This window comes from Monodon monoceros, unplaced genomic scaffold, assembly GCF_005190385.1.
Source record: "Monodon monoceros isolate NGI ecotype Baffin Bay Population unplaced genomic scaffold, NGI_Narwhal_1 Super_Scaffold_21, whole genome shotgun sequence".
NCBI classification, from domain to species: Eukaryota; Metazoa; Chordata; class Mammalia; order Artiodactyla; family Monodontidae; genus Monodon; species Monodon monoceros.
This window is the reverse complement of record NW_021703778.1, coordinates 79,060,370-79,086,385: the sequence shown is the minus strand read 5'-3', so window position 1 is coordinate 79,086,385 and position 26,016 is coordinate 79,060,370. Positions and strand designations below refer to the sequence as shown.

Sequence of the window (26,016 nt, the reverse complement as noted above, 5' to 3'; positions counted from 1 at the left end):
ATGTTTTATTCTTCTGTTTTTGCTTTAATTTCTTACAAAGTACAGCCACTACAGTGAAAAAGTTTAACCTGAGGATACACACACAGTGTTTCATTCAAAATCTTTGTATCCTAAATACTTGGCCTGCGAACCTCTGAGTCAGTCAAGATTTTTGAGTAGATTGAGGAATGGATCACTTTACTCACTTGAAATGTATGGTATTGGGATAGGAATTGAGTTAAAGGCAACTCTAAAGGTGGAGTTCTTGCTGTTAATACTGAGTAAATGCAATCAGGATCATGAACCAGTTTCTGAAACATCTTCAGACTACTTAATGCTTTTTGACAATTGTACACATTTATTATTCAAGTAAAAAAGTACTGATTTCAGTTTATACATAAGAATATTTGAGTTGTAAATTTTAAAAAAATATTAAAATATCTTTCAAAACTTTATTGGCCTTTTAAAATTTTGCTTATTTTCACAATGCATGTTTGGAGCTTTTGTCTCTAATCGTGAGGCAATAAACAAGTAGACCTGGAATCAGGAGACCTATTATCAAGTGGCATTTGTGTCACCCATTAGCTAATGGGTAATTAGTCCCATTACTGCTCAGCCTCAGTTTCCTCATCTCTAAAATTGGCATGATGTCTGTCTTGCCGAACATGAGGAAAAAGCAAGTAGTGTGTACGCACAGCATTTTATAACCAAGTGCTGATATTCGTGGTAGCTGGGGTAGTGAAACTGATGCTTTTTTGTGCAGAGTAAGTAAATTGATAGGAAGTAGTTTTCTTCAAGAGTATCTACAGTAAAGTGTTCTTTACTTTGCTAGAATGTGGTAGTTTGTGACTTAGGATTTGTGTTTTGTCTGTGCTCACTTTTATTTTAATGAGAGAGCAAACTTGCCACTTCTGCAGTGACTGCTTACTTCTGAAAGAGTAGTATTCAGAACAATTTTCAAGCTTCTGAAGAGGGAAATGATAAAAAACTTGAGGACAAAGCTGGGTTTTCATAATAATAATCTCCAGCACCCTAAATTAACAGACCCAAAGACTCCTGTATGCTACTTCATTAACCACGTGGATGCTTCACAAATCTTGGTATATTCATACTGTTCTAATGGCAATTTCGTACCAAGCAATACTTAATCTCATTTGCCTTTTTAGAGAGAGCTTATATTTTTGTTGAGCTTAGAAACATATTTTTTTCTTATGTCTTATTTTTTGTTAAATTAGATGTTGTAGTCAGCATTCAAAAATGTTTATGGAAACTGTATTTGAGAAAGTGTGGGTGTGTGTATAATTAGCTATGGTGAAAGAGCGATAGATTCAGGTTCAGGAGATGGCTTCTGGTATCTTCTGCTAAATCTGATCTTGGGCTTACTTAATCAGTGCACCTGCTGAGATGGCATCCTCACTGGTAAAATGACATCACTGCCTGATGACAGTCCAAGTTCCTCTTATTCTAAAATACCAGGATTTTGTTTGGGGGATAGCTATTTTCAGTGTGGTTTCCTTTCAAATACCGAATTGAAATGAAATATAAAACCTAGCTTGTTGCCTAATATTTCCACACTGTTCTCTTTTGGTAGAAATGCCATTAATATAGAGATCTTATATTGAAAACTCAAGTACAGTTTATTCATAGAAAATAACTTTATATTATGAACATAAATATCAAAGTGCTATGTTACCAACTCAAGTAGGTTTACAGAGGAAAATTATGAGTAGAGAAAGTATCTAACCTTGGTAAAATGCCATTGCTCTTAGTTGGTTTAAGAATTAAAATATTTTAACTGTTTTTTTCCCCATTCTTTTTCAGGCTGGTACACCCCTCCAAAGGAAGATGGCTAAATGTGTTGACTTTTGTATGTTTGGACCAATGTTGCTTTAAAGAGAATCTTTCCAACATGCAGACACAAGCTTTGAGTGCCCCTATAACAGCAGTACCGAAGATGTTAGCTAATAGATATTTTAGTGGATAATCTGTCAACTGATCCAGTATAAGTTACAGCCTTTCCATTTTTCTCATTTTAGGTATCTTGGACTGAGCAGTGGGGCCTTTACTATATTTTTCCTGATAAATACACATACTGGCCACTCCTTATCTCTTTCTTTGAAAGGTGAAATGTTAAGCAGACAAGTCAGCATCAGGTTACTGAAGTTGCAACTTGAGGGCAACTTTCCCATTTTGAGCTCATGTGTTATGAGGATTTGCAATATATTGTTCCATTTAAAGCCAATAAAAGTTCAATTGATGTTTAATATTGGTTTAGAAAATTTAAGATGTTCTAAATCACAGTAGCTTTTTCAGGTTAAAACCATTTTATGATATTGCCAAAATAATGACAGGAAACATACTTATTAAACTGTTAAAGTTTTTTTATTTTTTATGGCTATGAAGATCTGAATTGTTTTTCCAAGATTTGCTCTTTAGTAAGTTGTACTTTTTAGGCAAAGCAAAGCAAGGCTGTGCCAATTCAGGCTTGTAAGTAGTCATTTCCACTGGGGCATCAGAGTCTTGCTGGGCTGAATCTGCTTCTTGTTGGTTCAATATTTACTATGAAGAAGAGCTTGAAGTATAGAGCTTGAAGTTATTTTAAATACTAAGTCATTTTACGTTTCCATTTTATTAACGGGATGTTGCAATCAGTTGTAAACTAATAAACTTATAAAGTGATTGGCACAAAGACTCTGAACAAAAACTGCACAGCTAAGTACAAAAAGTATCTAATTTGGAGACCTAAAGTTTTTGCTATGGTCATAACAATGGCTTTTACATTGAAAGACTAATAGGAACTCTACATATATTAATTCTTTTATAAAACCTGACTTAAATCAGTGTTCTCTCCATTTTATTGCCTTACCAGAATCAGTCCTGTTGGGTTGGTAGTAGATTTTTTTATATACCCAAATTTGATTTAAAAGTAAACTCTAGTTATTAAGCACTTTTAAAAAGAAATCCAGAAGCACATTTTTTTCTGCACAAACCAATTACAAAGTTCAAAAGTGTTTCTTATGCTTTGAGACTCAGTTTTTAACTTTGTAAACCACATCTGAGAGACTTGGCACTTCTGCATTATTGTGTTTAATTTCCTTTTTTTTTTTTTTTTTTTCTATTTTGGTTAAGAAGACAGTAGAAAAAGATTTTCTGGCATTCTTGTTCACTTGGTTACATTTGTATAAAGTTATGATTGCCAGTTGCTCAGATAAGTGACAAGGAAGAATTCTTTAAAGCATTAAAGTTCCTTAAACCTAAGGCTAAATCTTGAATACGTTATTGAATTCTTTAATATCCTGATGGCTAGCAGATTGACAGCTGCACATTCGGCATGCTTTGTTTGTTTGGTTTTTTTTTTTGGTTTTTGGTTTTTTTGGGACTTTATTTTTCATTGCAGATTTATTTGGCAATGTACAGTAAATTTTGTAAACTTGCATCAAGTTTATGAATAAAGAACCATTTAAAAAATAACTTTGTCACTTTTCCCTCATAAAAGATAGTCTTTGCTTCAAGTTTCTACAGGCTGTTGGGTTTCTGGAATAGGATTATATGGTGGGATGCGGTGAGGAGAGGCTTGAGGGGAAGAGAGGCAGATTGATTTCACAAGAGAAAGCTAGAGAATCCAGAATTGGTGTGTACAAACTTGGCATACTCAGGGCTTCCTCAGCCTATTCCTTCTCCCACACTCATTTTTTAATATAAATTCAAGTGCTACTTTCTTTATGGCTGTCCCTAGTTCTCCAAGTTACAGTAATCTGCTCCCTCTTTAGTATACCCATAGCCTCTTACACAATTGTCAGTTTATCTCACATACAAGAAATCCAGAGGTAGGAAAATCCTAGGCATGGTACCTCTGCTGCTTTGAGATTTTTCCATGTTGGTTTCATCTTTGGATAGACTGTTGTCTTGGATGTGCAGCCACCTTAATCCATCCAGAGGTAGATAATGGTCCTGTTGTCTAGTGTCTCCTTAGGAAGTGAGGAGCTCTTTAGAAGTCCCCCCCCACCCCCAAAGCATTATTGCCTCTCACTTTTCCTTGGCTACAACTCGGGCCTGTGTCTACCCCTAAACTAATGGCTGGTGAAAAGAATGAGACCTTCATGACTAATATGGACCAGTGGTTCTCAAGTTATGATTTGGAGAAAGCTGGAGGCTCCTGAGACCCATCTAGGAGGTTTTTAAGATCAAAACAATTCTCTTAACACTAAAGCATTATTTGCTATTTTCACTCTCATTCTCTCACAAGTGTACAGTGGAGTTTTCCAGAGGCTATGTGATGTGATAGATGTGATATTGCAACAGATTGAATTCAGAAGCAGATCAAGCTGTCTTCTATTAAGCCAGAAATTAGAGGTTTGCAAGATGTAAAGATGCTACACTTATTCAATATTGGAGGGGGAGAGTGGTGGAGATTTGGTAAAGTTATTTTTTCATAAGTTATTTTGTTTATGTGTCATAAATTTTAAGTGAATTAATATTACAATGTTTTAATTTAAAAAAAATAAAATTTATTTATTTTTGGCTGCGTTGGGTCCTCGTTGCTGCATGCGGGCTTTCTTTTAGTTGCGGCGAGCGGGGGCTACTCTTTGTTGCGGTCCGCGGACTTCTTGTTGCGGTGGCTTCTCGTTGAGGAGCACCAGCTCTAGAAGCGTGGGCTTCAGTAGTTGTGGCTGGCAGGCTCTAGAGCACAGGCTCAGTAGTTGTGGCACGGGCTTAGTTGCTCCAAGGCGTGTGGGATCTTCCTGGACCAGGGCTCGAACCCGTGTCCCCTGCATTGGCAGGCGGGTTCTTAACCACTGCGCCACCAGGGAAGCCCCCAGTGTTTTAATTTTTAATATGGTAAATATAGTCATAACCCATCTAAAGAAGCTCTTTAGTGTTGCCAATATTTAAGATTGTGAAGCAGTCCTGAGGCCAGAATGTTTGAGACCAGCTTGTTTAGACCAACCAAATTTACCAGTCAAGAGCTGGGCATCAGATCAGGCCCTTGTTAGCCAGGAAGGGGCAAGAGGAATAGATGTTAGCTGGGGATACAGCAGTATCTGCTGTGCTTACATTCCTTCTATCTGTGATTCTCAAGCTGGGCTTGCATCACGGGAAAGCTTAAATCACAGTAAAGCTAAAACTACGACTGCTGGGCCCCACCCCCAAGTGTTTAAGTAGGCCTGGGGTGAGGACCGAGAATACGCCAAACAGAATTTTTCAGGTGAATCTGATGCTACTAGCAGGGAACTAGTGTTTGGGGGCGTGCTTTCATAGCAATGGTAGGTGCTCTTTAAGCCGTTGAACACATTCAGCACTTGAGGGCTGCACGGTGTTGAATAAAGATGGTGATTTTCACAGTTTATTAAAGCAGATACTGCCAGTTCAAAAATTGGACTCATGCTGTTAACAGGCATTGGGACTGTGAAGACCCATTATTTAGTCTGTGCCTTCCAGAACTCATGAATTAGAGAAAGACCTGTACCGACAAAGAAAATACCGCTGCAAGTGCAGTGAGAGGCACAGAAGGAGGTGGATGTGGTTCGACTGTGTAAAGCCTCCTGGAAAGTTCCGGGAGGATTACAGGACGCGTGGCTACCACCTCCAAGAACCTGCCGCCGCTCCCAGACCAGCGCCGGAAACGCTTTGGCTTGGAGTCACGTGGGCGCCTCCTCAGCGGCACCACCTCCCCTGACCGGCCGGAAGTGGCGCGCGCGCCTGCTCAGTACGCGCGCGGCCCGGCCTACGCCGCTCCCTCGGAGCCGCCGTACTGCTTCCCCGTCGGGTTGGTGAGGCATGGAGCCGGTGGCCGGTGGCGGTGGCGGTGGCGGTGATCGCCGCGGCTCCTCCCCCGCAGACCCGCGAAGCACCTTCGTGTTGAGTAACCTAGCGGAGGTGGTGGAGCGTGTCCTCACCTTCCTGCCCGCCAAGGCGTTGCTGCGGGTGGCCGGGTGAGGGGAGAGGAGGCGGGAAGCTTACCTCGGGACTTGCCTGGGCTGGCGGGGTGGGCGGATACCGTCGGGACCCAGGGATGACCCGGGCTCCCTATCCCTACCCCTGCCCCAGGTGGTGGCCCCATAAGCTAGGTACCCCGGCCGTAGTGCTCCCGTGGACCTTTCCCAGAGGAGCCAGGTTTTCTCTGCCCCCGGCTCTCCCTCCGATCCGGCGCCCGACGCCTCCCCCTCCCGGGGACTTTGGATCCCGCAGGAATCTCCTGCAGTTGCGCTAATGGGTGGTGGGGGCCGGTGGTTTGTGAGCCGCGGGAGAGAGAGAAGTGAACGTCCGTTCACAGCCCTTTGTGCGTTTGCGTCCCCAGCGTGTGTCGTTTATGGAGGGAGTGTGTGCGCAGAGTGTTGCGGACCCATCGGAGTGTGACCTGGATCTCCGCGCGCTTGGCGATTGCCGGCCACCTGGAGGAGCATTGCTTGGTCCGCGTGGTAGCTGAAAAGCTTGAGGTAAGGTGTTGTGTACAGTCCTTTGCAGGGTTGGTGGGTCAGTCGTTGAGAACTAAATGCAACAATTTTGTATATGACGTTACTTTTTGTAATCTAGGCAGGTTTTTCTCGTGACATGAAAAGATTTTGTAAACATCAGTTTTAATGACTATATTGTAAGGATGTGCCATGGCTGTTTTGACCGTTCTTCACATATTGGGCACTTTATGTATCCAGATGGCCACTGTTATGAAAATGCTGTTTAGAACATACTTTTACCTGCTTTCCTTGTCACTGTTTTGCAGGGGTGGTAACTGAAGGCTCTCTATTGCATAGTGTCACATAAAAATGCCAAGGACCAATACTGAAACCCCAAAATTTCAATCCCTGGTCCTGTTTAAAATTATATGTTTAGTATAATCTAAATTATTAAAAGCAAAAAAGGAAGAACAGAAAAGAAATAAGCCAAAATGCTAGCAACAGTTTCCTTTGGGGGTAGAAGTGTGTGTGTGTGTGTGTGTGTGTGTGTACACTGTGTTTTTAAAAACTTTTGTTTCTTTTCCTTCAGATTTTTACCACTGCAAGTATTATTTTTATTTAGCTTTAAAAGTTTATATATTGCAATGGCTGTTAAAGCCAGGCAGACATAGGTGTGAACCCAGCTTTGGCACATACTACTAGCTGTGTGATTTTGAAAATGTTACCTAAACTCTCTGAGCCTGTAAAATGAAAAGAAAATAATGCCGTTTACACTCTTACAGAGTTGTAAGGATTAAATAATGAAAAGTTAACCCATGTAACATTACCTACAGTGCCAGGAATATAATGTTTTCAATAATTGGAAGTATTATTCTCTTTTAATATCATTACTAAAATTCATATACTAATACCCTTAAAGAAATTTATACATTGTAGAAAACTCTAGTGTGGAGACAAAAACATGAAAACCTTGTCCAAATCATTCATGCTCTTTTTCTTTGTGTTTGCCAGATTATCTAGTAGACATGATACTTCATAGCCATAAAGAAAGTTGATTTAGCATTTTTACTAGAAATATTTTAAAATCCACTGAAAATTTTATAAGACATCTTGTCATTTGGAACTTCTTTAAATGAGGTTCTAGTTGTCTTCTATTTTGCTTTGAGAACATTTCATGTTGATGATTGCCACTGTCACTTCTAGTGAGACTTGGGAAGGAAAATTCAGCAGTTGCTTCTCAGTACGTACCAGAAAAGAGAATCATAAAACCTCAGGGTTAGACTTCAGGGTTAGACTTCCAAACTTTAAGAATAGGAAACCCAGGGCCTAAGCACTTCCAGGGGTTATTCTGCTGGTTTATGGCAGAGTCAGCACTAACACCTAAATCTCTTAAATTCTCTCTCCTTTACTCACTATACCCAGCATCACGAACTCAAATGACTCCAGAGTTAGGTAACTCACAGTGGGTGGATGACTCAGTGTGACATCACAAAAAGTGATAGGGCTATGGCAGACCAGATAGTGCTTTCTTCTCCTTGGCCCCAGTCAAGGGGAATGCAGTCTAATAAGTGTTGCCAGAATGTCTACTTTTTCAAAATAAATCCACATTTTATATAAATGTTTTGTGGGAATTTTAAATGTTGGCAACCGAAATACGTGTGTGTGTCTGTCTGTCTGTCTGCTTTGTTTTCTTCGGGAAAATTATTTTACAATTTAAGTATGCTTGACTTACATCACTAAGTTAGTTCCAGATGTACAATATAGTGATTTAATATTTCTATACATTACAGAATGATCACCATAAGTCTAGTTCTCCTCTGTCACCATACAGAGTTATTATAATATTGATTATATTCCCCATGCTGTACATTTCATCCCTGGGACTCATTTATTTTATAACAGGGAGGTTGTACCTCTTAATCTCCCTTACCTGTTTTAGTCATCCCCCAACTTCCCTCCCCAATGACAACCACCTGTTTATTCTCTATCTATGATTGTTTCTGACTTGTTACATTTGTTCATTTGTTTTGTTTTTTAGATTCCACATATAAGTTAAATCATATGATATTTGCCTTTCTCTGACTTATTTTACTTAGCCTAATACCCTCTAGGTCCAACTGTATTGTCACAAATGGCAAGATTTCATTCTTTTTTTATGGCTGAGTAATATCACATTGTAGGTATACCACATCTTTATCCATTCATCTATTTGTGGGCACTTAGGTTGCTTCTGTATCTTGGCTATTGTAAATAATGCTGCAGTGCATATATCTATTCAAATTAGTGTTTTTGTTTGTTTTCTTTTTCCTCCCAGAAAAATACCCAGAGGTGGTATTGCTGGTCATATGGTAGTTCTGTTTTTAATTTTTTGAGGAACTTTCATACTGTTTTCTACAGTTGGCTATATCATTTTACATTCCCATCAACGATGCATGAAGTTACCTTTTCTCTGCATCCTTGCCGACACTTATTGTTTCTTCTCTTTGATAGTACCTATTCTGACTAGTATGAGGTGGTATCTTGTTATGGTTTTGATTTGCACTTCTCTGATGATTAGTGATGTTGAACATCTTTTCATGTGTCTGTTGCTTGTCTGTAAGTCTTCTTTGGAGTCTATGCAGGTTCTCTGCCTTTTTTTATATATAAATAATTTTTATTGGAGTATGGTTGCTTTACTCTGCCTATTTATTAATTGTGTTGTTTGTTTTTTTGGATAAGTTATATGAGTTCTTTGTAGATTTTGGATATTAACCCCCATAAGAGATATATATTGTTTGCAAATATCTTCTCCCATTCAGTAGGCTGCCTTTTGATTTTGTTGATAGTTTCTTTCACTGTGCAAAAGCTTTTTAGTTTGATATAGTCCCATTTGTTTATTTTTGCTTTTGTTTCCCTTGCCTGAGAACACATATCCAAAAAATATTGTGAAGACTCATGTCAAAGAGTGTACTGCCTATGTTTTCTTCTAGTAATTTTATGGTTTTAGGTCTTACATTTAAGTCTTTAATGCCTTTTGAGTTTATTTTTGTGTACAGTGTGAGAAAGTAGTCTAGTTTGATTCTTCTGCATGTAGCTCTTCAGTTTTCCCAACACCATTTATTGAAGAGGCTGTCTTTTCCCCATTGTATATTCTTGCCTCCTTCATCATAGGTGAATTGACTATGTAAGTGTGGGTTTATTTCTGGACTCTATTCTGTTACATTGATCTATGTGTCTGTTTTTGTGCCAGTACCACAGTGTTTTGATTACTGTAGTATAGTTTGAAATCATGGAACGTGACACCTCCAGCCTTGTTCTTTTTTCTCAAGGTTGTTTTGGCTATTCCGGGTCCTTTGTGTTTCCATACAAATTTTAGAATTATTTGTTGTAGTTTTATGAAAATGCCTTTTGGTATTTTCATAGGGATTGCATTGAACCTATAGTATGTTGGGGCGTATGGTCATTTTCACAATATTAATTCTTCAGTTGATGACCACAGCATATCTTTCCATTTGTGTCATCTTCCGTTTCTTTCATCAGTGTCTTATGATTTCCTGAGTACAGACCTTTTACCTCCTTGGTTATTTTATTCCTAGGGTTTTTTTTTTAAATTATTTTCTTTATTTTTTTGGCTGCGTTGGGTCTTAGTTGAGGCACATGGGATCTTCGTTGAGGCATGGAGGATCTTTCATTGTGGCACACGTTCTCTTCATTACAGCGCTTGGGCTTCTCTCTAGTTGTGGTGGGTGGGCTCTGTAGTTTGCGGCATGTGGGCTCACTCATTGAGGTGCGTGAGCGCAATAGTTGTGGTGTGCGGGCTTAGTTGCCCTGCGGCATGTGGGATCTTAATTCCCCAAACAGGGATCGAACCCACGTTGCCTGTGTTCGAAGGCGGATTCTTTACCACTGGACCACCAGGGAAGTCCCTTTTATTATTTTTTTAATATCTATTATTTAGGCTGTGGCATGTGGGATCTTTGTTGCTGTGTGTGGGATCATTTTAATTGCGGCATGTGGGATCTTTAGTTGCAGCATGCAGGATCTTTAGTTGCAGCATGCTGGCTCTTTTAGTTGGGGCATGTGGGATCTAGCTCCCTGACCAGGGATTGAACCCGGGCCCCCTGCATTGGGAGCATGGAGTCTTAACCACTGGACCACCAGGGAAGTCCCAGTTCTTTTTGATGTAAATGATGTTTTCTTAATTTCTCTTTCTGATAGTTCTTTGTTAGTGTATAGAAACACAACAGATTTCTGTATATTAATTTTGTATCCTGAAACTTTACTGAATTCAGTTAATAGCTCTAATATTTTTTTGGTAGTTTCTTTAGGGTATTCTATATATAGTATTATGTTATCTGCAAACAGTGAGAGCTTTACTTCTTCCTTTCCAATTTGGATTCCATTTATTTCTTTTTCTTGTCTGATTGCCATGGCTAGAACTTGCAATACTATGTTGAATGAAAGTGGCAAGAGTGGGCATCCTTGTCTTGTTCCTAATCTTAGAGGAAATGTTTTCTTTCAGCTTTTCACTATTTAGTATGGTGTCTATTTAGTATGATGTTAGCTGTGAGTTTGTCATATGTGGCCTTTATTATGTAGAGGTATGTTTCCTCTATATCCACTTTCTGGAGTTATTATCATAAATGGATATTGAATTTTGTCAAAAACTTTTTCTGCATTTATTGAGATGATCATATTTTTATTCTTAAGTTTGTTCATGTGGTGTATTACATGGATTGACTTGCAGATATTGAACCATCCTTGCATCCCTGGGATAAATTCCACTTGATCATGGTGTATAATTCTTTTAATGTATTATTGAATTTGGTGTGCTTATACTTTGTTGAGGAGTTTTGCATCTATGTTCATCAGGGGTATTGGCTTGTAATTTTCCTTTTTTGTGGTGTCTTTATCTGGTTTGGTACAGGGTGATGCCTCATAAGAATGAGTTTGGAAGCATTTCTTCCTCTTCTTTTTTTTGGAATAATTTGAGAAGGATAGGTGTTAACTCTAAATGTTTGGTAGAATTCACCCGTGAAGCTCCATGATCCTGAACTTTTGTTTGGGAGTTTTTAAACTACTGATTCAGTTTCAGTGTTGCTAATTGGTCTGTTCATATTTTCTGTTTCTTTCTGATTCAGTCTTAGGATATTATATGTTGCTAGAAATTTATCCCTTCTAGGTTGTCCATTTTATTGGCATGTAATTGGTTTTTTTTTTTTTTTTTTTTTTTTTTTTTTTTTGTGGTACATGGGCCTCTCACTGTTGTGGCCTCTCCCGTTGGCGGAGCGCAGGCTCAGCGGCCATGGCTCATGGGCCCAGCCGCTCTGCGGCATGTGGGATCTTCCCTGACCGGGGCACGAACCTGTGTCCCCTGCATCAGCAGGCAGACTCTCAACCACTGCGCCACCAGGGAAGCCCATGGCATGTAATTGTTGATAGTAATCTCTTCAGATCTTTTGTATTTTTGTGATGTCAGTTATAACATCTCCTTGATCATTTTATTTTACTGATTTCAGCTCTCTTTTTCTTGATGAGCCTGGCTAAAGGTTTATCTAAATTTTGTTTTATCTTTTCACAGAACCAGCTCTTAGTTTCTTTGCTCTTTCCTGTTGTTTTACTGTCTCTATTTCATTTATTTCTGCTCTGAGCTTTATGATTTCTTCTAACTGGGTTTGTGTGTTCTTTTTCTAGTTCCTTTAGGTATAAGGTTAGGTTTTGTACTGAGATTTTTCTTGTATTCTGAGGTAGGCTTGCATTGCTATAAACTTACCTCTTAGAACTGCTTTTGCTGCATCCCACAGATTTTGGATCGTGTTTCCATATTCATTTGTCACCACGTATATTTTTCTTGTTACCAGGTATTTGATTTCTTCAGTTACCCTTTGGTTACTTAGGTTACTTAGTCACATATTGTTTGGCCCACCAGTGTTTTTTTTTCTTGTGGTTAATTTCTAGTCTCATAGTGTTGTGGTCAGAAAAGATGCTGGATGTGATTTCAGTCTTCTTAAATTTATCGAGACTTGTTCTGTGGCCTAGAATGTTATCTACCCTAGAGAGTGTTTGATGTGCACTTGAAAATAATGTGTATTCTGCTGCTTTTGGATGGAATGTTCTATATGTTATAGCTATTAAGTCCGTCTATCGTAATGTATTGTTTAAGGCCAGTGTTTCCTTGTTGATATTCTCTCTGAATGATCTGTCCATTGATGTAAGTGGGGTGTTAAAGTCCCCTACTATTATTTTGTTACTGGGACTTTCTCCCTTTGTTTCTATTTGGTTTATGTATTTAGGTGTTCCCTTTTTGGGTGCATATATATTTACAATTGTTTTATCTTGTTGGATCAATCCATTTATCAAAGTAATGCTACCCAGCTTGCTTTTCATTTCCATTTCCATGGAATACCTTTTTCCATCCCCTTACTTTCAGTGTGTGTGTCTTTAGATCTGAAGTGAGTTTCTTCTAGGCACTATGTATAAGGGTCTTATTTTTTCACCCATTCAGCCAGTCTGTGTCTTTTGATTGGAGCATTTAGTCCATTTACATTTAAAGTAATAATTGATAAGTATGTACTTATTGCTGTTGTTCATTGTTTCCAGGTTGCTTTTGTAGTTCTTTTTTGCTTATTTTGCTTGCCTCCCTTGTGATTTGATGACTATCCTTAATGTTAGGTTTGGATTCCTTTATCGTGTGTGTGTGTGTGTGTGTGTGTGTGTGTGTGTGTGTGTATTTTTTTTTTAATTTATTTTATTTTCTTGGCTGCGTTTTGGTCTTCTTTGCTGTGCGCAGGCTTTCTCTAGTTGTGGCGAGTGGGGGCTACTCTTTGTTGAGGTGCGTGGGCTTCTCATCATGGTGGCTTCTCTTGTTGTGGAGCATGGGCCCTAGGCGTGAGGGCTTCAGTAGTTGTGGCTCATGGGCTCTAGAGCGCAGGCTCAGTAGTCGTGGCTCACGGGCTTAGTTGCTCTGCGGCATGTGGGATCTTCCCGGACCAGGGCTTGAACCCGTGTCCCCTGCATTGGCAGGCGGATTCTTAATCTCTGCGCCACCAGGGAAGCCCTGTGTGTGTATCTATTGTAGATTTTTGGTTTGTAATTACCTTGAGGTTCATATATAACAGCCCATGTATATATTTGTGATTCTTTTAAGTTGATGATTCTTAAGTTCAAACACATTCTAACAAACCTGCATCCACCCCCACCTTTTATTGTTTTTTTACATTATATTTTCCTTTTTTGTTTGTTTGTCCCTTAACTACTTTTTGTGGATATAGATGATTTTATTACTTTTGTCTTTTAACCTTCCTACTAGATTTTTATATTGCCTAGTGTGGTGTTTTTCTTTTCTGTTTAGAGAAGTCCCTTAAACATTTCTTATAAAGGCTGTTTACAGGTGCTGAACTCTTAGGATTTGCTTGTCTGTAAAACTCTATATCGCTCCTTCAAATCTGAATAATAGCCTTGCCGGATAGACTGTTCTTGGTTGTGTATTTTTTCCTTTCATCACATTGAATATATCATGCCGTCCCCTTCTGGCCTGCAAAGTGTCTACTGAAAAATTTGCTGACAGTGTTATTGGAATTCCCTTGTACCTAACTAGTTGCTTTTCCCTTGCTCCTTTTAAGATTCTCTCTTAATCTTTAATTTTTGCCCTTTTAATAACAGTGTGTCTTGGTGTGGACCTCTGAGTTCATCTTGTTTGGGACTGTGCTTCCTGGACCTGGATGTCTGTTTCCTTTCCCAGATTAGGGAAGTTTTTAGCTACTATTCTTCAAATAAGTTCTCTGCCTCTTTCTCTCTCCTCGACTTCTGGGACCCCTATATTGTGAATGTTAGTACTCTTGATGTTGTCTCAGAGGTTTCTTAAACTATTGTCATTAAAACAATTTTTTTTTGTTCTGTTCAGCTTGAGTAGTTTGTACTATATATTTTAGTACACTCATCCATTCCTCTGTATCATCTAAGCTACTGTTGATTCTTTCTAGTGTGTTTTTTACTTCAGCTATTGTGTTTTTCAGATCTGTTTGATTCTTCTTTATCACTTACTGTTAAACTTCTCACTGTGTCCATTCTTTTCCTGATTTCATTGAGCATCTTTGTGATCGTCATCTTGAACTCTTTATCAGGTAGATTGTTTATCTCTCTTCACTTACTTTTTCCTCTGGGATTTTGTCTTGTTCCTTTGTTTGGGACATATTCCTCTGTCACCTCATTTTGCCTGATTTTTCTGTTTTTATTTCTTTGTATTAGGCAGGTCATTTATGCTTCCTGATCTTGGAGAAGTAGGAGATGTCCTGTGGGGCCCAGGAGCACAGTTTCCTCTGGTCACCAGAGCTGTATCCTCTAGGGATGCCCCTTATGTGGGCTGCAAGGGCCCTTCTGTTGTGGCAGGGCTGATTACTGTGGGTGTGCTGGTAGGCAAGGCTGGGCCCCCAGCCTTATTGGCTGCCAGGTGCTCCTCATGTGGAGGCTGCCAGCTGCTGGTGGGTGGGGCTGGGTCCTGGTGAAGTTGGCTGTGTGGCCTGGAGAAGGGGCTGGAGCTGGTGGGTAGGTAAGCCCTCGGCACTAGTAGACTAGAGGGAGGACTCCAAAATGGTGCTAGCCAGCATCAGTGTTTTCCTGCTAGAACAAGTTCCTGTAAATGGCTGCTGTTAGTGCCTCTGTCCCTAGGGAGAGTCCCAGTTGCCTCCTGCCTCTCCAGGAGGCTCTCCAAGATCAGGAAGTATGTCTGACCCAGGCTCCTTTCAAATTACTGCCTCTTAGCTGGGACTCAGGGCATATGAGATTTTGCATGCACCCTCTATGAATAGAGTCTCTGTTTCCTCCAGCCCTCCGGCTCTTCTGTACACAAGCCCCGCTGGCCTTCATAGTCAGATGTTCTGGGGCCTCATCTTCCTGGTGCAGGACCCCTGGGCTGGAGAGTCCAATGTGGGGCTCGGATCCCTCACTCCTTGTGGAGAACCTCTGCAATTGTGATTATCCTCCCATTTGTAGGTCACCTATTCAGGGGTGTGGGTCTTGACTATACTGTATCTCCAGTTTCCCCCTTCTGCCCTTCTCATGGTGGTTCCTTCTTTATGTCTTTAGTTGTGGAAAATTTTTTCTGCTAGTCTTGAAGTTGTTCTCATCAATAGTTCCTCTATAAATAGTTGTAATTTTAGAGTGCCTGTGGTAGGATGTGAGTCAAGGTCTTATCACTCTGTTATCTTAGCCACTCCTCCCCAAATTATATTCTTTGAAAATGCCTTGTGGACCAAGGAAACTATATCCACAGGTCTTATCCAGCCCTTAAGCGACCTCAGGGTCATCATTCTATCTCAGTATGTTTTATGAGTTTGTCTATATGGAATCTATTCTGAAACATCTTAACTTTCCGAAATCAACATTTCTTTTTCATTTAGTCAGTGTTGAGGCTTTGCTATATGCTCACTTTTTCATTCCATTTTGATAGTAAAAATCTTTGAAAATAACCAGCTTAGGAGGAAAAATATGTTCACCTTTTCATTTAGTTGAGCCACTTTGCCACTTGTCTGTTATGAATTTTGGTGGAAAACAAATAAGCCCAGGTTGTAAGGGCTTACAGCCCTCCCTTGTAAGTGGAGATAAGACACAAACAAGAATGACTGGGATGTCAGGGATGTCGCATATGAGGTCAGAGGTCCTAAGGAAGTCTAGGAAAAGGTTTTATAGTGGGTCTGGCACTTAACGCTGTTTCTTAAGGGAAACCATCTTAAATCAAGTCCAAAAGGAAGAGAGCTGCAGAAGAATATATACAGAAGCGGGCTTGTCTGGATAGTAGTGAGCAATAGATTCCTGTAGGAAACTAGTTGGCAAGCTGGAAGTGAAGGCCTGGATTATTTAATTCGGTAGGCAATAAAAAGAGGAATGATACGGTCTGTATACCTTCCCTCTGTTGCTGAGATGTTTCTGTTGCTGTGGTACCTGTTCACATAAAGCAAGTGGAATCTTTTGCTGGTACTTAATGTTTTTGTTTAAGAGCTTAAATTATTGTGAAAATGAACTTCTTGAGTCAAGCTGGAATGAGTTTGACTTGAAGAAATAATAGATGCTCAACAAATGAATGAACTGAAAATGAAAGCTCATGAGTGAAAAATGAGTGAGAAATGGATCGACTCAGAATGCCAATACTGACCTGAAGGGGAGGGTAGGGCAACAGTAGTTTGGACCAGGCAGGGCAGAACTTTAAGGGACCACAAAAGCATTCATAGATTTGTGTGATCAGGTTCTGATTTTTTTTTTTTTCCTTTGCAGAATGTCCATATCTTACCACAGACAGTTCTTTACATGGCTGATTCAGAAACTTTCATTAGTCTGGAGGAGTGTCGTGGCCATAAGAGAGGTGAATATCAAAGGAAAAAGTTTTGGATTTTTTTTTTGTTCCCTATGTACCTCTTTTTGGAGATAAATACTATTCTCATTCTGAGAGTTACTGACTTTCTGAGGCTATGGGCCTACTCCCTGGAGAATGCATGAATATGCTGTCTTTGAACTTTGAGAAGCCCTTTTGCTTTGAAGATTGATTTCTAAACCTTGTGGTACAATTGAAACAAATTCTTTAGTAAGGTGTTTTTCTCTTTTTGAAATACTTTAATCCTCCAGGCACTTCTTTTTACTATTAAAACAGGATGTCTTTGGGTATTCAAGCCTTTTATTGTATTGGATGACCATTTACCAAGGTTATCTGTAGATACTGTGCATTCTTGGCTTGCTAAACGAAGAAGTAGACTATATCCCATGTTGGGCACACTGACGCCCAGAGTTAGACTTGGATAGTGGATTATCATTGTCTGATTTGAATCCAGGTGACAGTGTGGTAGAAAAGTCATTATGCTTTAATATCAGCTGAACAGAAAGGTATAATAGTAAATCTGAAAATCAGCCTCTGCTGCTGATGTCATTGAGGCAGAAGCAGTATGTGAACGAGTAGAAGAAGGCAAACTGGCAATGTTTAAGGTCAGATTTAGAATTTAACATATAAAACAAGGGCTCAAAACAGAAAAACTTTTTTGTTTTTAATCAGAGCTTTTAGACTTCCTTGTAAAGTGTTCTGGTGTAAAATAATTTAATATTTGCTTTTTTCCCCCCTTCCTCATCAAATTTGACCTTAAATGGATGACAATGAATAATTTTCCCGTGTTATTACAGCCAGGAAAAGAACTTCTATGGAAGCAGCATTTGCCCTTGAGAAGCTATTTCCAAAACAATGCCAAGTCCTTGGGATTGTGACCCCAGGGATTGTAGGTGAGAGAATACCAACTTGATTTCCATGCTTTGCGTTAATGTGGGGTCCTATAGATTGGTGGGTTATTTGTAGCTTAACAGCATGTTTATATTTTTGGCCATCCAAAGTACAATAAAGTTGGTCATATATACCATCGTATTATATTTCACTTATATTAATTTTCCTTAGGTTATTGTGGTTAATATTTCAAATCTCAGGGCTGTCCATGTAAACCAAATCTAATTCATATCTTTCCAGGAGCCATTCATAAGAGGACAGAGATCTCATTCTTCCTTTCTACAAACTGGAAAGTATTAGCAAGCATTCTTACTTTTGTCAGTTCAGCCAGAACTGTTTCTGGTGGATGGGGTGAGGTAGGGCTGGGATCAGGAGCTGCAGTAGGCCTTACTAGGAAACTTCTCTTTCTCTGCTTGGCTGCCACTGTTTGAAGTTTATAGCAGGAACTTTCCTTTTCCAAGTTTGCTACTGGTGAATTTTTGCTGGTTTTAATTATTTTGACTTCTGTATCTAATGGGGGGAGCGAGATCCTGTTAAAGCTGTCATGGTGCAGTGGTTCACATCCCTAGATTGGGATCCCAGCTGTACCACTTTAGTATCGGTATGACTTTGGGCGAGTTAGCTGACCTCATGGGGCTTCAGTTTCCCCATCTATTACATGGGGGTGATTGATAGTACCTTCTTCAGAGGGTTTGAGGATTAAATGAGTTAGCACATGTACAGCATTTAGAATAAAGATATGCAATAAGCGGTAACTAAATTTTAGCTATTATTATTTCTTGTTGCACTCTGTAAATGGCATTTTTAATCTTCACTGAGAGACTTTTGATTGGAATTTAGGAGTCTTGTACAATGAACTACAAAGGATTTCAAGTGTTTACAGATGAATAAGGGTAAATGTATGGTTGATGGGGGACTGTTTCATCCCTCCTGCTATCAGCTCCCACCCCTATACTATTATATCAGCCCCATCACCACAAATTTTGTTTCTCATTGGATTAAAAAAAATGACGGCAGTGACTGATTTTCTTTTAACTTTCGAATTTTCCTTAAATGAGTGATCTAGTTTTTACCATTATTAGTTATTAACAAATGCTTCTATAGAAACATAGCTTTCATTTCTTACATCATTTGGTTAGACCTCCCCACCCTACACTCTGTGGCATCCTCAAAGCATGACTAAGGTTCTCCTCTTTAAAATTTCAGCTGGGGGTTAGGGACAGGAGAGGGCGGGCCAACCTGGGCAACACTCTTGCCTCCATGACCCCATAGTGAGGGGTGGGCAGTCTACCTGAAGCCTTCCTCTCATGTTTGCCATGTTTCAGAGCAGTTGGTCATCTTTCTAAGTTCTCTTAACGATCTTCATGTCGGGAGTGAGTATCATTCCACCTCCCTTTAGTCGGGACCTGTCCTCTTGTGTTTTCTTGGACCTACTCCTTACCCTTCTTATTGATTCTTGTTCCCACAGCTGAGCACTTTCTTTGTTCCACATATTGTCACAGAAAAACTTCCAAGACAGTTGATTGGATTCCTTTTTCTTAGGCCACAGTTAGTGATTATTTCTAAAATAGCCATTGGCTACTAACCCATCTTCCTTCTTTAGGTTGGAAAAATTTCAAGTTTCAGAATTTGTTCATTTTTATATATACAGAGATCATTTTCTTTCTTAATTGAGGTAAACTTTACTTACAGTGAAATGCACAATCCTGAGTGTACAGTTTAATGAGTTTTTTGTTTTGTTTTGCGGTACGCGGGCCTCTCACTGCTGTGGCCTCTCCCGTTGTGGAGCACAGGCTCTGGACGCGCAGGCTCAGCGGCCGTGGCTCACAGGCCCAGCTGCTCCACAGCATGTGGGATCTTCCCGGACTGGGGCACGAACCCGCATACCCTGCGTCGGCAGGCTGACTCTCAACCACTGCGCCACCAGGGAAGCCCCAGTTTAATGAGTTTTGACAAATTCATATCCTGGTGAAACTGACATGCTAGTCAATATTTAGTATGTTTCCATCACCCCAGGAAGTTCCCTCATGCCCTCTTCCTGCCATTCCCTACTTGCATAGGAAACCCCAGTTCCAGTTTCAGTGACCATAGGTTAGTTTGGCCTGTTGTTGAATGTAATATAAATGGAATCATGTTATATACTCTCTTTATCTTGGCCCTTTCACTCAACATAAATATTTTTAGCAACGTAATATTTTTGAGACTCATGTTATTTTGCATATGAGTAATTCATTAAAAAAATTCTAGAGTAGTATTCTGTGACTTAACTTGAATTAATTTTTGTGTATGGTATAAGGTAGGTTCAGGGTTAATTTTTTTTCATATGTTTATCTAGGTATTCCAATGCCATTTGTTGAAGACTTCTCTTCCTCATTAAATTGTCTCAGCACCTTTGTCAAAAATAATTGGCTGTATGTTTGTGGGTCTGTTTCTGGATTTGATTCTGTTCCATTGATTTATTTGTGTATCCTTAAGCCAGAGTCATATTACTGTAGGTCTTGATGTTCTTTTTAAAGATTGATTTCCATAGATCTTGATGTCCTTCTTTTTAAAAATTGCTCTGGCCATCTAGGTCCTTTGCATTTCCACATATATTTTAGAAGCATCCTGTCAATTTCTATAACAAAGCCTATTGGCTTTTAATTCGGATTGTCTTGAGGCCTGCTACGGACAAAAAAAATTGCTTTTATGTTTTGATATTTTTTTGTAGAAGAGGGCCTCATAATAAACTCTGAAATTTTATTTTCATGTTTTTAAATTCAGAATATGTTATGTGGGGTTTGATTAGATTCTGAAATTTTCTCTTTGAAAATTTTTTTTTCCATTTTGTTCTATCTTTGGTTTCTAAAAGGCTTATTGACACTTTTTTTTAAGAGTTTCTTTTTTTTATACTAGTAAGAGCCATTTACTGTTTTTTAAAAAAGTAAAGGAAAATTAGAAAAGCAAAAAAGAAAAAAATTAAGCTACTTTAAGCTTTAAGTAGAGTTAACCACTCTGTTAATTTTATGATGCATAACCTTCCGGACTTTCGGTATGTAGTACAGAGTATAGATACAGATAGGTATGTAGTATAGATATATGTATATATGTGTGTATATGTATGTGCGTGCATAAAATATGTATTTATATGCTTATATAAAATACAGTTTTCAGTGAACTTGTAATCTGCAGTATTTGCATCAGTCTGCCAGGGCAGCCATAACAAAATACTATAGACTGGATGGCTTAAACAACAGAAATTTATTTTCTCACATTTCTGGAGTCTGGAAGTCCAAGGTGTTGGCATTTTTCCTTTCTTCTGAGGCTTCATTCTTTGGCTTACATATAGCCACCTGCCTTCTCACTGGGTCCTCACATAGCTTTTTCTCTTTTCTCTGTATGCCTTCATCTCTGATGTTTCTTCCTCTTCTTGAAAGGACACCAATCTTACTGGATTAGGGCCTGACCCGTGTGACCTCATTTAACCTTAATTGCCTCTTTATTTAAAGGCCTTATTTCCAAATACAGTTATATATATATGTGTGTGTGTATTTCAGTTCTACATACACACAATATATATAGTGTATATAATTGTCAAATATTCTATGGTAAATTTTACAAGTAGAATTGCTGTGAAGATGTAGTTACTACCCTCCCCCAACTTTTTATTTAGAAAAGCTTCAAACCTATAGAAAAGGGGAAAGAATAATAGAATAGTACAATAAACACCCATATATCCTTCATCTAGATTCACTGTTGTAAAAACTTTTTGCAACATTTGCTTTTTCTGTCTTTGTTTATGAAAACATTTCTTTCTGAACAATTTGAAAGTAAATTTTAGGCATCATGACCGTATACCTCTAAAAATTTCAAAGCTGAGAAACTCTTATTCAGATAGTGGCCTGTTACCTTATTGATTATGTTAGTGACCTAAACTGAAGTTACCTAGATGTGGCTGGGTAATTTACACCAGATGAAACTTCTGTTTTTATTGAATCTGTTCACAAAACTGTTTAACTTTTTTCCTAGTGACGCCAATGGGATCAAGTAGCAATCCACCTCAGGAAATAGAAATTGGAGAATCTGGTTTTGCTCTATTATTTCCTCAAATTGAAGGAATAAAAATAAAACCCTTTCATTTTATTATGGATCCAAAGAAATTAACACTAGAAAGGCATCAACTCACTGAAGTAGGTAAGTTGTTATTATTTACCATTAATTGCCCGTATTGTTGATTGATTTTGTTTGTTACTTTGAGAGAGTCTGAATTAAGTACACGTTACTTCAGATGTGGATAATTCAAATTAGTGATTAACAGAGGCTAGTGCAATATTTTTTTTGGTAGAAAGGATTTACTTTTTAAATTATTTTACTTACATTAACGCCTGAGAGAACCAGAGATGAATTTTCCATAAATACTCTGTTGATAATAAACTTACTTGTATTTAATTCTGAATTTTGAAGGATTTCTTCCTCTTTGAACATTTTCTATCTTTTTTTAAATTATTTGGCCGTGTTGGGTCTTCGTTGCCGCGCGTGGGCTTTCTCTAGTTGTGGCGAGCAGGGGCTACATACACTTCATTGCGGTGCGCAGGCTTCTCATTGCGGTGGCCTCTCTCATTGCGGAGCACCGGCTCCAGGCGCGCGGGTTTCAGTAGTTGTGGCTCGCAGACTCCAGGGCGCAGGCTCAGCAGTTGTGGCTCACGGACCTAGTTGCTCCGCAGCATGTGGGATCTTCCCGGACCAGGGCTCGAACCCGTGTCCCCTGAATTGGCAGGCGGATTCCCAACCACTGCGCCACCAGGGAAGCCCTTGAACATTTTCTTATCATTTTGCCCTATTTTGTTTTTTGAAGCTGAAAAGTTTAAGGTTTTATTTCTCTTTTATGCTAGTAGTAAGCATTTGTTTTTTCAAAAATTAAAAGATACAGGTTAGTTCAATATTGACTAATTAGAAAGACGGGAATAAGTGTAACGAACTTGATAAGTTTTAGAAGTAGTGTAAGTTAAGGCAGAGTATATCAAACAACGGTTTAGTAGGATATGTCAGGCAGGAAGCTTGGCTGGAGTAGACAGGTCATGCATGAGGTGATTTTTTTTTTTTTTTTTTGCGGTACGTGGGCCTCTCACTGTTGTGGCCTCTCCCGTTGCGGAGCACAGGCTCCGGATGCGCAGGCTCAGCAGCCATGGCTCACGGGCCCAGCCGCTCCGCGGCATGTGGGATCTTCCTGGACCAGGGCACGAACCTGTGTCCCCTGCATCGGCAGGCGGACTCTCAACCACTGCGCCACCAGGGAAGCCCCATGAGGTGATTTTGAAGAGGTAAAGGGTTAGCTCAGTTTCTAAGCTCTGATAAGAAAGCTTAATTTAATATAGTAAGCAACAAACTAATTATTCAAGCAAAGCAGTGTTAAGGCCTTGCATCTACCTCTGCAGATGAACTGATTGGGGTTAACTTGTTAGAGAAGCTTGTTTGGCCTTTGACTCAGTGCTTTTGCTGAAGGTCGTATTGCCAAGCCTCCTCTGTACTGTCTTTTTGGGTCCAGAAGTAAGTGTGGTGCCTCCTGGGCATGCTCCCCTCTGCCCTATAGCAACCTGGGGAATCCATGATTGAGGTCCTCATGGTATGCTTGAAGCTAGAAGCCTAGTTTTGTCCATTTACAAGAAAGACCCAAAATCTTGAGTGGAAGGAACCATCTATTTTATGATAAAATAGTTATTAGATTTGTTTTAGACCTTGTTTGCATTATAGTGCTAAGTAAGTATAGGAATCAGAAAACTGAAATGAAAAAGAGCCCCACGTTTTTCTGCTGTGTGAAGCGTTTTTATTGGTGTCCTTTCCCTAAGCTGTTTGCTGTCGACAAGTTTGGCTTATTCCAAGGCATCATTTTCATCCTGTTCGTGGCCTTCTGGAAATTGAGGCTTTGCCTAGATTGAGATGATAATCTCTATTCTTTCCCATACTATTTTCTTCACTTCTAAAATTGGACCATTGTCTTTTATGTGGACGAGAAGATGGAGGCCTCTGAGGTGGGCAAGGAGTGTGGTTGGAGCCTGTGGGACGTGCCTTCTCCACAGAGTCCCAGCCTGCACTCCTGAACCAGACACCCGGAGCAGCTCTTATCTATGTTCCATGACAGTGGAAGGCACCCCGTTCCTGGTAGTGTCCCTCAGGCTCGGCACACTTTCTCTGTAAAGGCCAGATAGTGAATATTACAGGTTTTGCCAGTGATACAGCCTCAGTTGCATCTATTCAACTCTGCCGTTGGGAGTGCAGAAGCAGCTATAGACCGTACGTAAAAAAATCAGCTTTGTTCCAGTAAAACTTTATACAAAAGCAGGGGCGCCGGATTTGGCCCCTGGGCTGTGGTCTGTCTTCCCCTGCGTTGTAGACTTGGCCACTCTGACTAGAAGGTGGTGTGTGAGCAAACAAAGCAGCTTGGCCTCCTGTGAAATAGGCAGTGCCTCTGTGCGCAGGGACCTCGTGTGTGATATTATAGTTTTTCCAGACCCTGTGTATAGGGAGTGTCGTAATCGGACCCACTGTCACGGTACGTATAAATTTATATATATACATACACATGCACACTTCCTTTTATATTCTTTTTGAAGAACTTACCAAAATGGTGCATTTCTTAAACAAGGCATAGGTTGTTTTAAAGTCTGTATGGTATCCTGTGTTAAAAATAGTCTCTGGAATGAAAATATATATATATATGTGTGTGTGTGTGTGTGTATGTGTATGTGGGCTAGCATTTAATTCTTAAGGAGTGAAGGCAAAAATACCTCTGTTCCCTAAGTGCCATAAAAGCCAATGTCCATTCATTCAAAAATTGTTCACGTGCATGTCATATGCCAGTCCCTGTATGTGCGGGGCTCTGGAGATGCTTGTTGGAGACACACTGTCCTGCCTCTTGGAGCTTCCAGTCTAGCAGGCCAGGCCGACTTTGAATACAGTACCACAGATGTGTAAGTGTTACCAAGTAGAAGAGGTGCTAGGAAGCGTAATCATGGACTTAATCCACTCTGGGGTGTTGGGAAAGTGACATTTGGGCAGAGCGCTGGGTAGAAGTGAACTAGAGTGGGGAGAGGTCCCTCAGATGTGCAGTCAGGAAGAGTATCGTAGGAGTATTGTACCTTCTTTCCAGCTTACTGACAAAAATAGATGAAAGGACAGGACATAGAAAGGGCCTGGCATGTCACCTTCAGGATTTAGGTGCTGTGGATTCACCGGCTCATAGGAAATGTAAGGAGTTCCAGCGTATCTGGAGAGTGGTGGGTGTGAGGAGGGGTGTGGTGTGAGGTGGACCTGGGATGCAGGGTGGGGCCGCTCAGCACTGAGGATCTTGATGTGCCCAAGGGCAGCGGAAGCAGGGATTCTAAACTAAGGAGTGGCACAACTGATGGGTGTTTGGAAAATGCCCCTCTGGCTGTGGTGTGATGGCTTTGGAGGAACACAAGAGAGGAGGCAGGGAGAACGGGGGGCTGTTGTGGCTATTGCAGTGGTGTTGTAGAGACATGGGCGGATTCAAGATGAAGTTCCCACGTGAGTCCACAGGGTGAGGTGATGGGTTAAAACGTTGTGGGGTGAGAATGAGGACCATGGCAGTGTTGTCACCGAGGTTTCTGCCAGGGCAGGTGCGCAGTACCTTCTCCTTGAGGTAAGGAATAGACGGGGGTGCAGGTTGGAGGAGTCAGATGATCAGTTCTGGGTTGGACACATTGAATTTGAGATGGGGACATTGATTAGACAGTTGAATATGTGGGTCTGGAGCTCAGGAGAATGGTCTCGACCACAGATACAAATTTAGGAATATCAGGTAATTAATGGTTGTTGTTCAGGTCCTTTCTGCTTACTTCATTTTGGTCTTCTGATGACTACTCTGCCAGCAACTGAGAGGTGTAAAAACTAAATTTTAATTATTTGTTAAGTCAGAGTCCAAAAAAAATTTGAGGGATTAAGTTTTTAAATTATCTGGAGATTTCATAGAGAATCTTGAGGGGGGCCACAGTCAGTGATCAGGTGCAAAGCAGAGAAAAATGGTGCTAAAAGTTAAGTGACGGAACTTGTCCTGCTTTAGAAGCTGCCTAGCCCTTGAAAAAGCTGGGCAGCTTCTAAAGCAGGAAGGTGACTTAGAAGGAGGGTGGTGCCAGTGTTTTGTTAGGCTTTCCTACCCTTTGTGGTGGATTTCACTCAGCTCCAGGAGCAAAGAGCTAGGAGAGAGCAGAGAACTAGCAGAGAGCTGTAAGGGGCCTGGTGGGGGCCAGCTCCCAGGTTATGGTGCTGGCAGGATACAGCCCCTGAGCCCCCGGGCCGTAGGCTCATGTTCATGGAGCTGACTGGTGTGGTGCTTCTCTTTTTTTTAATCCCCTACCATGTACGTAAAGTGACACGGCTTCTCATTGAACGATATCAGAGAGATTTTTG

At 40.1% G+C, this 26,016-nt stretch overlaps 2 protein-coding genes across 2 annotated transcripts in view; both read left to right on the top strand.

Moving 5' to 3' along the window:
* The window catches only part of UBE2Q2 (ubiquitin conjugating enzyme E2 Q2), a 72,106-nt gene extending 67,685 nt beyond the window's left edge, over positions 1-4,421 (top strand). The window contains exon 13 of the mRNA XM_029238410.1: positions 1,801-4,421. Within this exon, the coding sequence (XP_029094243.1) occupies positions 1,801-1,832 (32 nt within the window). The 3' untranslated portion in view covers positions 1,833-4,421. The remainder of the gene's footprint in view (positions 1-1,800) is intronic.
* Positions 4,422-5,662: 1,241 nt separating this feature from the next.
* FBXO22 (F-box protein 22) overlaps positions 5,663-26,016 on the top strand; it is a 30,034-nt gene continuing 9,680 nt past the window's right edge. Inside the window, exons 1-5 of the mRNA XM_029239793.1 lie at positions 5,663-5,912; positions 6,278-6,416; positions 16,623-16,710; positions 17,517-17,612; positions 21,619-21,783. Coding sequence (XP_029095626.1) covers positions 5,758-5,912; positions 6,278-6,416; positions 16,623-16,710; positions 17,517-17,612; positions 21,619-21,783 — 643 coding nt within the window. The 5' untranslated portion in view covers positions 5,663-5,757. The remainder of the gene's footprint in view (positions 5,913-6,277; positions 6,417-16,622; positions 16,711-17,516; positions 17,613-21,618; positions 21,784-26,016) is intronic.